Source organism: Microplitis demolitor, chromosome 1 (genome assembly GCF_026212275.2).
Source record: "Microplitis demolitor isolate Queensland-Clemson2020A chromosome 1, iyMicDemo2.1a, whole genome shotgun sequence".
In the NCBI taxonomy this organism is placed as follows: domain Eukaryota; kingdom Metazoa; phylum Arthropoda; class Insecta; order Hymenoptera; family Braconidae; genus Microplitis; species Microplitis demolitor.
The window spans coordinates 9,888,152-9,903,581 of NC_068545.1; the positions used below are offsets into that span (position 1 = coordinate 9,888,152).

General features: G+C 34.5%; 1 protein-coding gene and 1 long non-coding RNA gene across 2 annotated transcripts; both read right to left on the reverse strand.

Moving 5' to 3' along the window:
• Nucleotides 1-2,843: 2,843 nt before the first annotated feature.
• Nucleotides 2,844-11,864, reverse strand: LOC128668195 (uncharacterized). Its single transcript, XM_053740536.1, has 2 exons — nt 11,580-11,864; nt 2,844-3,533 (listed from the first exon to the last, which is right to left on the reverse strand). The coding sequence occupies exons 1-2, from the start codon at nt 11,601-11,603 to the stop codon at nt 2,844-2,846; spliced, it is 714 nt and encodes a 237-aa protein (XP_053596511.1). The 5' UTR covers nt 11,604-11,864.
• Nucleotides 11,865-12,383: 519 nt separating this feature from the next.
• LOC128668430 (uncharacterized) lies at nt 12,384-13,598 on the reverse strand. The gene is made up of 3 exons (XR_008404153.1): nt 13,314-13,598; nt 12,855-13,244; nt 12,384-12,785 (listed from the first exon to the last, which is right to left on the reverse strand). It is a non-coding gene; the product is annotated as an uncharacterized LOC128668430 (long non-coding RNA).
• Nucleotides 13,599-15,430: the final 1,832 nt, after the last annotated feature.

The following is a 15,430-nucleotide window of genomic DNA, read 5'->3' on the forward strand; positions in this document are numbered from 1 at the left end:
AAGCAATTTAGAAGACTTGATGGAAAAAAATTAACACCTGAAAAAAAACGTCAAACTATAATTAATAATCAAGAATACAGCTATTTTTGGCAAAAAATAGATGAAAAAATTAGTAACTCAGACAGCAAAGAAAATATTAATTTGTTACCACTAATCAAAGAATTATCAATTTTAAAAAAATTAGAAGATAGCGAAACTAATCTAGTAATAGAAATGATGAAAAATGAAAAGAAATTAGAAGAAACTGAAAAAGAATTAAATACAGATGGAAGAAAAAAAAGATAATAAAATACAAAAAACAAAAGAGAACGAAGAAAATCTTACTGTTGATGACTATTATTGCATAGTAAATGACAATGAACACCCCGAATTATTAGTAGAACAAATAAAATCAGTGCGAAGAAAACTAAATGAATACGATGATACTAAAATAGCTTTTAAAGTAATCGATTTACCTTCAAATTCAGTTAGCAGCAACGAAAAAGAATTATCATTTTCAGAAAATTTAAAAAAAGAAAGTAAATATAATTACTACATATTTGAAAATTCAAATTTTACACAAACAACTCCATATGTATTTGTTTTAAAAAAAGAAAAAAATGGCATTGCAAAAAACGGCAAAGGTTTGGAGATAAATATAGAAAATGAAATAATATAATAATAAAGTATGCTGTGTATTTTTTATTACACTAATAATAAAGTATGCAAAATATATTTTTATAAAAAAAAAATAAAAATAATTTTGAATATAAAAATTCTTATCCGATAAAAAAATTTTTTATAATTATATATTGTATTTAATTATATATGACTCCACATATAATCAGATCTGAAAATTGACCAGATCTGATAATATATAATCAAATATAATTATATATAATAATGCATGAATGAATATAGTCATTTTTTAAATCTCATTTACAATATTTGTAACTTATTAATTAAGTAATTTAATTAGGATTTAATGGCTTCATTAATATTAAATGTCAGTTAAATTTGAATGAAGAAAAAAAATGATCATGGGTTAACTATTATTATACTAAGGGATCACCCGTCCAATTAATGACCTATGTTGATGCTGTTTAACTCTGGTGATTGCTGGATTGTAGTCTGATCCCCTAGTCTGTTATACACGTACAATTAAAACAAAAATGCCATCTGGCAGCCAAAATGGAAGGTAGATTTTTCGAGAGTGTTAAGTTTAAGGGTGAAAATAAAGGCTTCTAAAAAAGCTTTCAGACACTTCTTTGTAGCAACCGTCTATAAGTCTTACTTCTACAGTTATATGAACGTGAATAATAAAAAAATTAATTTTTTGAAAAATCGCGAAAAGTTTAAATAGCCTTAACTTTTAAACTAATAGACCAATTCAGCCCATCTTGGAACTTGATCAAGGTAATTACCTAGTAAATTAGTGTAAGAAATTTTATTAAAATCAGATTATAATTGTAGACGCTATCGTGATGACAAAGCTGGTTATATTCATAGGACATGCATGCGCATTTGAAACATCTTAAGTAATAAAAAATGTACCTTGAAAATATAAAATAATAGTGAATTTTAAAGATTATTTTCTTCACTATAAAATGAAACTGATGGAATTAGATTATGATGTAAAACACATAAATTATGGGAGATTGAAATCGTCAATAGTAATTTTCTTAAGTTTTTGCAAACATTCAAGGTCACCAAATGATCGGAAGAAATACTCGAATCGTCAAGTTCGAGGAAAAAAATCAAAGCGTATTTAACAAGCTATAACGGTGGGCCCTGGCTACTTCGTGTCCAGTAGCCACGAACCACAGTTAAATAATTTCCCGACTAAATAATTAATTATTAATAATAAATATAAATTTTAATTACGATGTTGCTGGTTCTGAACGCGGGAAATAAATCTCAGAGGTGGGTCGACTCGCTTTGACCGGACACGCGGCTGAAATTAACTTATTCTAAAGAACGCTGGTGATAAAAGAAATTTATTTAAGGCGTAATTTAATTATCATGTACAACTAATTTTATTTAACCAAAGCCCAAATATGTACAGAATTTTCCCCTTTTCTTATAATCAATAAATGTCCAGCGACAGCAAATAAATATATTTATCCGTAGTTATTTAATAGACACGGGGTAATAAATTAAATAATTATTCAAGTAGAATATTACGTTGAAGAGAGAGAGTGTATGGTTTATATATATAGAATTTTAATTGTAAATCTTATCTGGATTTATATATCGACAACGTACAGGCGGGATCGGACGACGCTGCATCGTGGACCTCCTCTCTGAATCTTGACTGTTGTATTGGACTTGATGTTGGGTGCACTCACAATCACTTAACTAATAGTTTAATTAAATTTGGTTTTATAAACCAGTTAAATAAAATAAGACAAATTTAAGATTTATAATTTCCACAAAGTAAATTGGGCGAATACAATAACGAGGCTGTCGTTGTTAGAGCTTCGACTTCAATGTCGATCCCGATTTGACTCTCTCAGGTCCCAACCTATGATGACCCCTACTTAATTATGCGCAAAGGACCGATTCACGGTCACCTGCTGCGCGAGATCATCCCCTGTGGTCTAGCTCCTAACTCAGCCAAACTCAGCAATCAGATTGTAACGAGAGAGAGAGAGAAAGACCAAAAGCAACAAAGACAGCGAGAGAGCCGCAGTCTCACGTCGTATACCAACGCTACCCGGTTACACTCCCCGTCGCCAGACTTGAGATTGGGGCTCGGAAGCTGAAAAGACTAAATAACGTTTACAGAGGGTTGGGTTTGAAAGAAACTATTTTATTAAAAAATTATATAATTGAATAACGAATAGATAAATATTTCCTCTTGTCTACTCTTCGTCAGGCAGAGTGGGCGCAGCGGGGTCGACAATCACTTTCTCATCAATGACGAGAGTGTCGGAGTCGTCTGAGGAATCCTCGAGCTGCTCGTCAACTTCTATACCAGCTAAGGCCAAGGGATCCTCCTCACGATCCAGTTCAGGAGAAACGACCTCTTCCATCGGTTCGACGTAAACCACCTCCGGGACAGCCACAGGTGCCACCAACTTTTCGACCTCTGGATCGACTTCACCTGGAGTCTGCATTAAATCCCAGCGGGTCTGTTTCTGAGCTCGAACAACGGCTGCTGAAGAACTTGGGCGAGCAGGAGGGGTATAACCTGGCTCGACAAATCTAGCCACTGAGGGACGGCCTGTTTGCTCCACTGCTCGGGCAAGTGTACAATGTTTCGCCCAACGCATTGGACTGCCTGGTCGGGGTTCCATGGCGACCACAATGTGGCATGGCAATAACTCCTTGGCTGAAGTAGCCGGAACAACTGGAGCAGGTGGTGGCGGAAGGTCTGGCCTAGGTGTGCGGACACGACGAGATGGCGGGGCTGGCAACCCCAGACGGGCAGCTTGGGCCAAATATGCGTTTTTGCGCTCCCTGCGCATCCAGGTGCGGCAATGCGTCTCGTCACGGAACCTCCCCGGCTCCTGAGCCATACGCTCTCGGACTCGACGGTCTCGCTCTTCTCTCTGAAACAAAATTAAACCGCTTTTGATAACCGAGGGCTGCGCCTGGGCAATTTTAAATCTGGAACATAGTGATTGCCCAAAATTTTTCCAGCCTCTGATTTTAACTCTACGACCAAAGGACTAATGATTTTATTAACAATGGCTGGTCCTAAAAATTTACTAGCCAAACTAGACGAGTATTGATCGGCTTTCTTACTCAATTTCCGATTTGGGTAATATACCGTATCACCCACTTGCAGTTTAGGTGGCTCTTTAAGTCCCTTATCGTGATATACGGCTTGCTTCTCACTTTCTTTTCGCATTACTTCTTCAATTTTATGCCGTAATTGATCAAGGCGACTAACTCGAGTACGCCACGCAGTATCATCGAGATCCAAGTCATCTATTTCGAGTCCAGTAATTTTACCCGAAAGCCGTGGTTCTTTGCCATGAACCAAGTAGTATGGTGACATGTGCAGTGAGGCATGATAACTACTATTGTAAGCAAGTTGGAATTCGCCTAAGTGCTCATCCCACGACGTCTGGTCTTTCGAAATAAATGCTCGAATCATTGGTTTAAGAGTACGGTTAATTCTTTCAACCGGATTACTCTGTGGATGCGCGATCGCGGTGGGTACTGATTTTACTCCCGTTTCTTTTAAATACTCTTTAATCTCGTGATTAATAAATTCTTTACCATTATCCGTGATTAAAAACAGAGGATATCCCCAGCGTGAGAAAACACGGCGTAAACTCTTTTTAACATTTAATCCGGTCTGTTTACGAAGTCTAAAGACCTCAATAAAACGCGTGTATAGGTCTTGTACAATTAAAACGTATTGATAACCGGCTTTAGATCGCGGAAATGGGCCAGTCACATCGGCCGCGACTATGGCCCAAGGTTCGATAGGCTGTCGCGTGCGCATCGGCGCTTGAGACGAGGTCTGTTTATATTTGACCTTTTTACAAGTTTCACAGTTCTCAACATACTCGCCGACATCGCGATACATACCGGGCCAGTAATAGCGTGTACGTATCCGATGATACATCTTATCGCGACCCAAATGACCCGCGTCCGGTACATCGTGGTTCTCTTTTAAAATATTGGGGATCTCATTCTCTTTTAAAACCAATTTCCACGCATCTTGATCGTCAACATATTCTTTCAAATAATCTGGCTTATAATATTCTAATTCATCCTCGCTATTTATACGCCAATCAACAAAATTCTCAGGATATTTCCTAACATTAGCTTTCTTTATATCGTACCATGAGCGAACTTGAATATGTACCAAATCTACACCCTTATTTTTAATTTCCTCAAGGACTTCGGACCACTCTACAGGCTCCTGGTCCTCGTATAAGCGCGATAAGGCATCCGGGCCTTCATTCTCGGTTCCACGACGATGTTCGATCGTAATTTGGTGGGCCAAGAGTTCCATGGCCCAGCGGGCAAGCCTACCGTTCGGATTCTTTAAAGTATGGAGCCATTTTAATGATGCATGATCGGTAACAACAACAAACGGTAACCCTTCAAGGTAACATCTTAATTTTCTTACGGCCCATACAACCGCCAAACACTCTTTTTCAGTTGTAGTATATCGTGTTTCGGCACCTCGTAACGGTCTACTTAAGCATATTATGAGGAACTCTTTTCCGGTATGTGGTTCCTTTTGAACCAAGAACGCGCCTAGACCCGTATCACTCGCGTCAGTATATAAATAATAAGGTAGATTTGGCTGCGGTACAGCCAAAGGTTTGGCATTGACAAGAGCTTGTTTAAGATCTTGGAAAGCTTTTTCTTCCTCCTCACCCCATTTCCATTCCGTATTAACGCTACACAATTTATTCAGAGGTCCTTGGACCTTCGCGACATTTTGCAAATGCCTATGGTACCAATTTACAAGCCCGCAGAAACTGCGTACTTGCTTACGAGACGTTGGACGAGGGAAATTCGCGATAGGTGCTATTTTCTCAGGGTCAGGTCGTAGACCCTCGCTATCTACAATAAAGCCCAGAAATTTTACCTCAGATCTCGCGAATTTACATTTACTTGGATTAATTAATAATCCAGTTTCACGAAAGATTTCAAAAACAAGAGATAAAATAGCTTTATGTTCATCGTAATTCTCACTAATAATTACCCAATCGTCCAGGTACGCAAAAACTTTTCCAGTCCAAGAACTCGGCAAGTTTCTCTTGTGTACTTGCTCGATAAACCTATCGCGAAGCTTATCCATGGCCTTTTGAAACGTTGATGGTGCTCCCGCGAGACCATAAGGCATGCGAACCCATTCAAATTGCCCCCTACCCTCGACAGAGAAGGCAGTATAAGGAATGGATTCCGGTGACATTAAAACCTGATGGAACGCTTCCTTGAGATCCATGGTTGTAATATACTTCGCGTCATGTAAAGCACTTAAAATACGTAGCATATTAGGAAGAGGGTGCGCAGGTAAAATAGTATATTTGTTGATTGGTCGATAGTCGACGCAAAAACGCCAACCACCCGAGGCTTTGGTCACCATAACCGGAGAACACGACCAGAAACTATTACTAGGCCTAATATAACCTTTCTCGAGCAGTTCGTCTATTTGTTTATTTAATTCCGCCGCAATAACAGGACTACGCCGATACGGACGGATTTGAATGGGTTTAATTCCCGGTTGTAAGACGATCTTATGCCGCACGAGGTCAGTTAGACCTTGGTTCGGTAACTCCGCGAATTTAGACATTTCCGATTCTAAAAATACATCAAAGTCTTTCTGTTGATCCGAAGTCAACGTTTGACAACTAGTTTGTTTATCACGACAATTTATTAATTCGAATGGATGACTTTCGTTAGTGTCTTTAAATTGCCAAGTTTTCGTAGCGCAGTCGATAAATATCCCAAACTGAAGAGCAAAGTCCATACCTAGGACTACTGAATAACTCAGGTCCTCGAGGACACTCAAATACTGCTCTCCTGCTATTGTACCGATTTGAATGATGAATGGAGCTCCCCCAATGGTTTTACATTGGGTATGATTCGCGAGAAGAACTCTCCGACGGTTCGTATCATCCTGTTGTAATTGACCAGAGCTAAGCTCACGTATTTGGTCATACACTCGCCGATTGATGTAGGACCTCTCACTCCCCGTATCAATAATACCGTTCACTTGCACCCCGAATATCCAGATGGACACCGGTATACGAGCTGTAATTGTTGGTGGAACAGGACCAGTACCCGTATAAAATTTGGTCCGAGATGCAATACGATTGGCGATACGTGAGGGTAATGTTTTATCTCTGAATATCTCAGGAAGATACGACGCGCGCGAAGGCGAAGAACACGATGGTGGAGAGTCATGACTAACAGCTGAACCCTCAGGTTCTAATCCTGGGTTAAATTCTTCCTCCCACTCCTCTTCAATCTCCTCATCACTCTCAAGTGGCTCCAGACCACAAAGGTATGGCATACCGGGGACGTCTACGAAACTTGGTTCTTCCGACTCGTCGGAACCAATTGACACAATAAAATCGCTAGCCTCTAAAGTCTCTAAGATTTTTTGATGTATTTCATTCGGATTAATTTCTACCGAAGGAAAAGAACGATCAAGACCGGCGCAAATTTCTTCGAATAAATTATTAGATATTGGTAAATTAACCATGGGCTGTGCTTCTTCCCTCAAGCCTTCCCAGTGATTAATTTCGTCGGAATTTAAAATGGATGGATTGATTATGTCATTTTTTAAAACCGATAAATTATTAAAAACAGATAAGTCATTATTTAAAACCAATAAGTTATTATTAACAACAGATGAGTCATTATTCAATAAGTTATTAAAATTAGATGAGTCATTATTTAAAACAGATAAATTATTAAATATTGATAAACCGTTCATATTATCATATATATCGCAAAACTGCGCGAATGGATTTTCTTCATCATCCAAATTTTCTAAATTACTACCAGTACTAATTTCATCGATAGCATCATACCAAATTTCATCTTGAAAATTAATTTTATCTACAACTGGACTGCATAGGTCAGGTAAATTGACCTCAGTTTCACATTTATTATCATTATTATTTATAACGGAGCTAGTCGAATTTAACGCCTGATTTTCTAATATAAAATCACCTATTAGTTCACCACTGGTTAAAGCAATCGGACCGACAGTACTCTCTAAGACGCCGTCTAGTCTTGTTATCAAATTGTTACCAACTACCTCTTTAAATTTAAATTCTTCTACTGGACCGACAGTACTCTCTAAGACGCCGTCTGGACCAGTTATCAACTTTTTACTAATTAAATTTCCTATTTCCGGACCGACAGTACTCTCTAAGACGCCGTCTGGTTCCGAATCTCTTTTTATTAAATTAATTTGTTTAGTTGGACCGACAGTACTCTCTAAGACGCCGTCTGGACCAGTTATCAACTTTTTACTAATTAAATTTCCTATTTCCGGACCGACAGTACTCTCTAAGACGCCGTCTGGTTCCGAATCTCTTTTTATTAAATTAATTTGTTTAGTTGGACCGACAGTACTCTCTAAGACGCCGTCTGGTTCCGAACTTGAATTTATTAAATTTTTAACATTAAAATCTACAACTGGACCGACAGTACGCTCTAAGCCGCCGTCTGGTTCCGAGTCATTATTTGTTACATTAATTACTTTAATTCTTTTAAATTTATTTGGTTTTTTCAACCAGGCTTCATGTGAACTATTACGACTAGGACTCCGATTTCCCCATTTGATTTGTTTTAAAGACCTTCTACGTTTCGCGCCCTTTTTCCTCGGGGAATAGGAGGGCGAAGCTAGTTTTTTGAATGATCAGTACGACTAACATCCATAACGCTGGTCGGTTGTAGTTCGACGCAATTTGGATTGTTTACATTATTGACATTATCAAAATTATTATTAAAACGATTAGAACGGTTGTTACGATTGTTATTTCTTTTAAAATTATTTGACGTTGAATTTGGATTTCTCCTATTAAAATTATTCACACTTGGTTGCCCACGATTTAGGTTATAATTGTTACCATTATTATTAAAATTATTATTATTTGAATTAATGTTTGGCCGAACGGGAATGTTTGGCGGACGTAAATTTGAATTGGCCGTAAATCCGGACCTAAATGAATCGGCATTTAATTTAAAACAGTTTTGTCTTACGTGTCCTATTTTAAAACAATAATTACAGACATCAACCCTGTTATTTATACACTGTTCAGACAGATGACCATTTTGCCCACAGTTAAAACAAAAGTATTGGTCGAAATTACGACCAGCAGTTACTTCACTAAACGTACGCGATATGGCGTTTGAGTTGCCATTATTTTTCGCGTTGTAGGAATAACGTACTCGATTATTTGGAGATCTATTTGACGATGCATTAATTTGCGGGGTTTGGACAGTAGCTGTCGATGCACAAACAATTAGTTTGCCGTCCTCTCCCTCTCTAATTTCCTCGATGACGAGTGGTTGTTTATCATTCATCATCTCAACCAAAATAGGAGTACGCGGGAACGAATGTACTGCTGAGAATCGCGATTTTTCTTTCGTTTTAGCGTGCGACTTATCGGATGGCTCAGACGCGCGTTTATTTTCTTCTAGTAGCTTGAGTTGGCGCTTGATCAGCCTGTCCGGGAACTGGAACGGTGCCAGGAAGAAAAACGGATCCCGTATTAGGCTGAATTTGTTGGGAAAGTACCGGTGGGGGGTTTTCTATGGGTACTTCACCCATAGACGCCCGTAGATTATTATTAATATTTGTCGAATTAAAATTTAATTGTTCATTTGTATTTACGGCCTGTGGGTCGCTCGTTTGAATTGACCCAGACGAAGTTGTAACAGTAATAGGTGTAGTAACGACGGTACTGGGTAAAGTCGCGGTAGTGATTGGTATAGTGGTGGTCACTGTCGTGACCATAGACGTGGTAGTCGCTACCATATTCCCCAAGCTGCGCCTTACTGGCGGTCTAACCTGTTGTGGGGTGTCTGCAGTCACGGTCAGATTTGGTATGACGGGTAATGAACTAGGATTTGACATCGTCGAGTTCGCTGACGAAACCGTAGTGCTTGACGTTATCGTACAGGTAGTCGAGGGTGGTGAATGCACTACCCTGGTTTGATTTCTACCGTTTGAGGAACTAATTCCTTCGAAGATTATTTCTTCACTTTGCCGCCTACCCGATTGTTGGACCGAACGCTTTGAATTTTGACGCGTCAGTGGTCGAGTGTTACTCATAATATGATTATTGGGACTTAATTTTGATTTATATAAGCTGGTAAGACAAGCAGCTTACGAGCCCCAATAATACTTAAATATAAAATTTAATTACCGGTAGTAAATCCAAATAAGTTAAAATATTTCTTTTGTCACTTATTAAAATTAAAATTTATTTCTTTGTTACCGGATTAAGAATTTATTTTAATGACTAGGTGACGCCAGCTATAGCTAAGTAGTCTCTAACAATGACAGTCTTTGTAAATTAAATTTTATTTATTTGAATTTTATATAATGGTTTAAATATTAAACCACGATCTAATAAAAATTCTTTGTTCGAAAATTATTATAAAAGAAATTTTAGACAATGGCTGAAATTTAAGCCACTATTTTATTTTATTTATTAAATGTTAATATGTTCTTTCTAATGCTTAAAATTTTAAGCTTCGAATTCTATTTTAATTATTAAGATTTTATACTATGTGATTAATTTATTTGTTTGAAAGATTTTACTTAGACTTAAGTCTAGTGAGTAAATTATTTTGAAATTTGAATATAATATTATTTTTATCAAACAATTATTTTATAATGACTCATTCACTTAATGAATTTTACTTAAAACTTATTTTAATAATTCAAACAATGGTTTATTTTAAACCAAAGTAATTAAAATTATTTGTCTTTGTTTTATTAAAATTTTACTTGTGATTTTACTAATGAATTTTCTTTTACAATTTTACTTCAATTAATTTTATTATAACAAAATTTTACTGTCACTGTTAGTCTTGAAAGTGTATAAATTTTATTTACTAATTTATTTTATTTTACTTAGTTTATTTTAGTTTCTTTTCCAGAGAAAGTTTACAAAGAAACAACCAGTGATTTTATTGTGTTTATTTCTCTCAGCTTAGTGTCGTACCTATTGTATATACTACGAGTAACGCGTACGACCAACGCGTAAGACGATGACCTTGTCTTGGTCTTCACGAGACCACCGGAATTTATCGATTTTTTTCACTACCACGATTTCAATTTTAATTTTATTTTTTTCACTCGATATTTTATATTTTAAAATTTTAGTATTTTTTTTTTTTTACTCGCTATTTAGCCAGTTAATATTTAAACAAATTATTGTAATTTTTTATAAATTTAATTTAAATAATTTTGGGCAACCAATATATATATATATATATATATAATTTAGCACAGTACCAATCCAATTTACGATTTTATAATACCAGTATTTCTCTCTTCAACGGTAAAATATTTAATTAATTTAATTTTTCAAAATTTTCCAAATTTAATTTTACTTTATCACCAGGTCTAGAATTTTCCAAAACGAGAAAACCGAGTTGGGCGCCAAATATAACGGTGGGCCCTGGCTACTTCGTGTCCAGTAGCCACGAACCACAGTTAAATAATTTCCCGACTAAATAATTAATTATTAATAATAAATATAAATTTTAATTACGATGTTGCTGGTTCTGAACGCGGGAAATAAATCTCAGAGGTGGGTCGACTCGCTTTGACCGGACACGCGGCTGAAATTAACTTATTCTAAAGAACGCTGGTGATAAAAGAAATTTATTTAAGGCGTAATTTAATTATCATGTACAACTAATTTTATTTAACCAAAGCCCAAATATGTACAGAATTTTCCCCTTTTCTTATAATCAATAAATGTCCAGCGACAGCAAATAAATATATTTATCCGTAGTTATTTAATAGACACGGGGTAATAAATTAAATAATTATTCAAGTAGAATATTACGTTGAAGAGAGAGAGTGTATGGTTTATATATATAGAATTTTAATTGTAAATCTTATCTGGATTTATATATCGACAACGTACAGGCGGGATCGGACGACGCTGCATCGTGGACCTCCTCTCTGAATCTTGACTGTTGTATTGGACTTGATGTTGGGTGCACTCACAATCACTTAACTAATAGTTTAATTAAATTTGGTTTTATAAACCAGTTAAATAAAATAAGACAAATTTAAGATTTATAATTTCCACAAAGTAAATTGGGCGAATACAATAACGAGGCTGTCGTTGTTAGAGCTTCGACTTCAATGTCGATCCCGATTTGACTCTCTCAGGTCCCAACCTATGATGACCCCTACTTAATTATGCGCAAAGGACCGATTCACGGTCACCTGCTGCGCGAGATCATCCCCTGTGGTCTAGCTCCTAACTCAGCCAAACTCAGCAATCAGATTGTAACGAGAGAGAGAGAGAAAGACCAAAAGCAACAAAGACAGCGAGAGAGCCGCAGTCTCACGTCGTATACCAACGCTACCCGGTTACAAAGCTTTTAGATACTTTTCACGAAAATTGTCTATGACTTTCAGTTTAAAAATTATTTGAACTTTAACAGTAAAAAACTGGTTTTTTCGAAGAATCGTGAAAATTTCTAATAGCCATAACTTCTTAACTAATCGACCGATTTAGCCCATCTTCGAACTTCATCAAGACAATCGCTCATAGAATAAATATGGGAACTTTCATTAAGGTCCGATAAGAATTGTAGGCACTATCATGATGACAAAGCTGGTTATATTATATATATATATATATATATATATATATATATATATATATATATATATGTAATAGAACCAAGTTTTGAGAACACGATTGCGCCTACAATTCTTAGCGGATCCTAATGAAATTTTTCACATTTATTTTATGGGCGAATATCACGGATAAGTTTGAAGATGGGATAAATTGTTCGATTAGTTTAAAAGTTATGGCTGTTTGAAATTTCCATGATTTTTCGAAAATATCAGTTTTTATCCACTTTCAAGTTCATAAAATTTTAAAACTAATACCCATAGACAATTTCCGTAAAAAAGTATCTGAAAGCTTGTCTAATAAGCTTTAATTTATGGCCTTTAACTTTATGTTTTGGCCATTTCTTCCAATAATTTGATTGTCTTGAAAATTTTAATTAAATAAAAAAATGTTAAAAATATGGTTTTCATCCCACATAACTTATACATGTCCCATTATAATTTAGTTTCGTCAGTTGTATTTTATTGTGCACAAAATAACCTGTAAATAATACAGTTATTGTATATTTTAAAAATATTTTTTTTATTATTTGTAATGTATCAAACGTACCTCTAATCCCGATGATTATCACTGCTCTTATCATTACGATAGCACCTACAGTTCTTTTCGGAGCTTAATGAAATTTTCTACAATTATTCTATAGTTTTTAAATTATGGTTGTTTGAGAAAATCAATTGTTATTCACTATTTAAGTTCATATAACATTAAAACTAAAACTGATAAACGATTCCAGTAAAAATTATCTTAAAGCTTGTTTGATATGCTTCAATTTATGACCTTTAGCTTTATGTTTTGACCATTTCTTTTAATAATTTAATATCCTTGAAAATTCTAATGAAATCAAAAAATGTTGAAAATATGGTTTTCATTTCACATAACTTATACATGTCTCATTATAATTTAGTTTCGTCAGTTGTATTTTATTGTGCATAAAATAACCTGTAAATTTCACAACTATTATGTATTTAAAAAGTATTTATTTTATTACTTTTAATGGTTCGTACGTACCTGTACGTCGGATAATTATATCTGATCTTGTCATCGTAATAGTAATTACAATTATAATCTCATACTAATTAAATTTTCTATACTTTGTTTATGTGAAAGTTAGTTTGGTACATTACCTATATAATGTTTAGTCAAATCAACTATCTGAAGTTCTCTATAAAAAATTAGTCGTTCTCTTTTTTTACTCTCACTCTTCGAAAACGAGCCTAATTTTATATCATTACTATACACTAATGTATATCACACGATATATATGCATGTATGAAATTTTTTGAACATTTTTTAAATAATGGGGATTTAAGTTTGATTGATAGTTGACAAAATAAAAATTCAATATCAAAATAAAAATATTTTATAAATTTTTTCTATTATAGATTCTCCTTATACTAAATTGGCCCGTGTCAGCCAAGTACAATCTATCATCACTAAGTGATTGATAATTTGGGAGGAAAAAAAAAATGAGAATTTAATAAGATAAACTTATCCTGTAACCGTCATACACGACCTGAAATATTTCCACAAAATAAAACAATACTCTAATGAATACTTCAATTAATTCGAGAAATTCATTGATATTGAAAAATGTAAACAAATATCTTTATTTTACCAGGACCCAAAATACATTTTTTCTTTTAAATATACTCATGCCAGAAATTAAAGAAACCAAAAAATTCTTAAAATTTTTTAATCATTTTTGCAAAGCTGTAACTCCGTGAAAAATGATCGTATTAAAATTGAAAAAATAACATTTTGTAGCTTAAAATCTCTTATTTTGGTGCATTTTTATAAATAATTTTTTAGAGCTATAGCTATTGCGCAAACATAAGAAATATCGCGAAACAAAAGTTTTTAAAATTTTTTTTTCCAAAGAGTCTATGGGCCGTGGAAAAATATTTCCAGATAAAACAATGCATGAGCCAGTTAGCGAATTTATTTTGCTGCAATCTGTATTTTTTTAAGAGATTCGTACAACAACTTGTCGCTAAGATATCAGCCGTCAAACGAAAAATGATCCTTTTTGTTTTGACAGTCAATATTTCAGGTACTAATGATCGCACAGTAAATTGAAGATTGGCGTTAAAAACTAGAATAAATTTCTTACAAGAGCCTTTCATCATTTTTTTAAAAAAAATTTTTTTATTTATTTTTAACACTCATTAGAAGTAAATACAAAAAAACATACCTTTTTTGAGTTTTTCCGTAAATCAAACGTTATTTTGTAAATATCAATGAAAAGACTAATGTTTCTAATTTCTTTTTTTAGCTTGATGTTCCCCCAATAACCCTGTAAATTTTTCAATTGATGTATCGAACCGTTTTTTTCGGGGTGATTAATTAAAGTTTTGCAAAAGAATTGAAGGAACGAGTTTTGTTTCTTAAAAAAAGTAATCATCATCAAAATAAAAAAATTATTTGTTTTGGACTTTTCTTATATTTTTACGTCGGTTACTCAGTAAATGTGAAGAAAAGAGAAAAAAAAATCTGTGTATCGGTAAACCCTGCAGACCAGCCCCAAAACTTCCCACTGTTTTTGAGCTCCTTGAGCTCGAAAACATAATTACTTGAAAATTTTTCGGCTCTTCGAACTCAAAAAACTATTAGACCGTCAAAAACATGCATTTCTCGCGTGGCTCTGATGAAATCTTTATTTTTGAAAATTGGACCGAAACCAATAATTTTCTTTTTTTTTTAATTATCAATTTTCATAGCGGTAAGTTAAAAAACAACGATTAAATCCTATTTTTTTAAATCAATTTCGTACCTTAGAAAAAAAACTCATATCAATATTTATTTTAAACTAAAAATTGAAATTTTAAAGAAAATTTCAATCTCGGACAACTCTCAAAAACCGACCAAAATTACACAACTGTATGACCTATTTTTTTGTAGGTTTATTTTCAATTTACATTTGAAAGAACAAAATTTTCTGAATAAAAATACACTTATTCATCTTAAAAAAAAAAGAAAAAAATCGAAGAACCGTTAACCGTACAAACCAACTTCCAAATTTCATACGGTTTTGGAGCTCGAAAAGATGTTTTTGAATACATATTAAAAAACAAAAAAAAATTTTAATACCCGTTTTAAATTAAATAGTACACTTGGTGTTGAACTCG

Excerpts from the sequence above, each read along its gene's own strand:
- LOC128668195 (XM_053740536.1), bottom strand. The coding sequence starts at position 11,603 with ATGCAGCGTCGTCCGATCCCGCCT. Across the intron at positions 3,534-11,579 it reads AGCGTCGTCCGATCCCGCCT|AGAGAAGAGCGAGACCGTCG; the intron begins GTACGTTGTCGA and ends ATTTTGTTTCAG.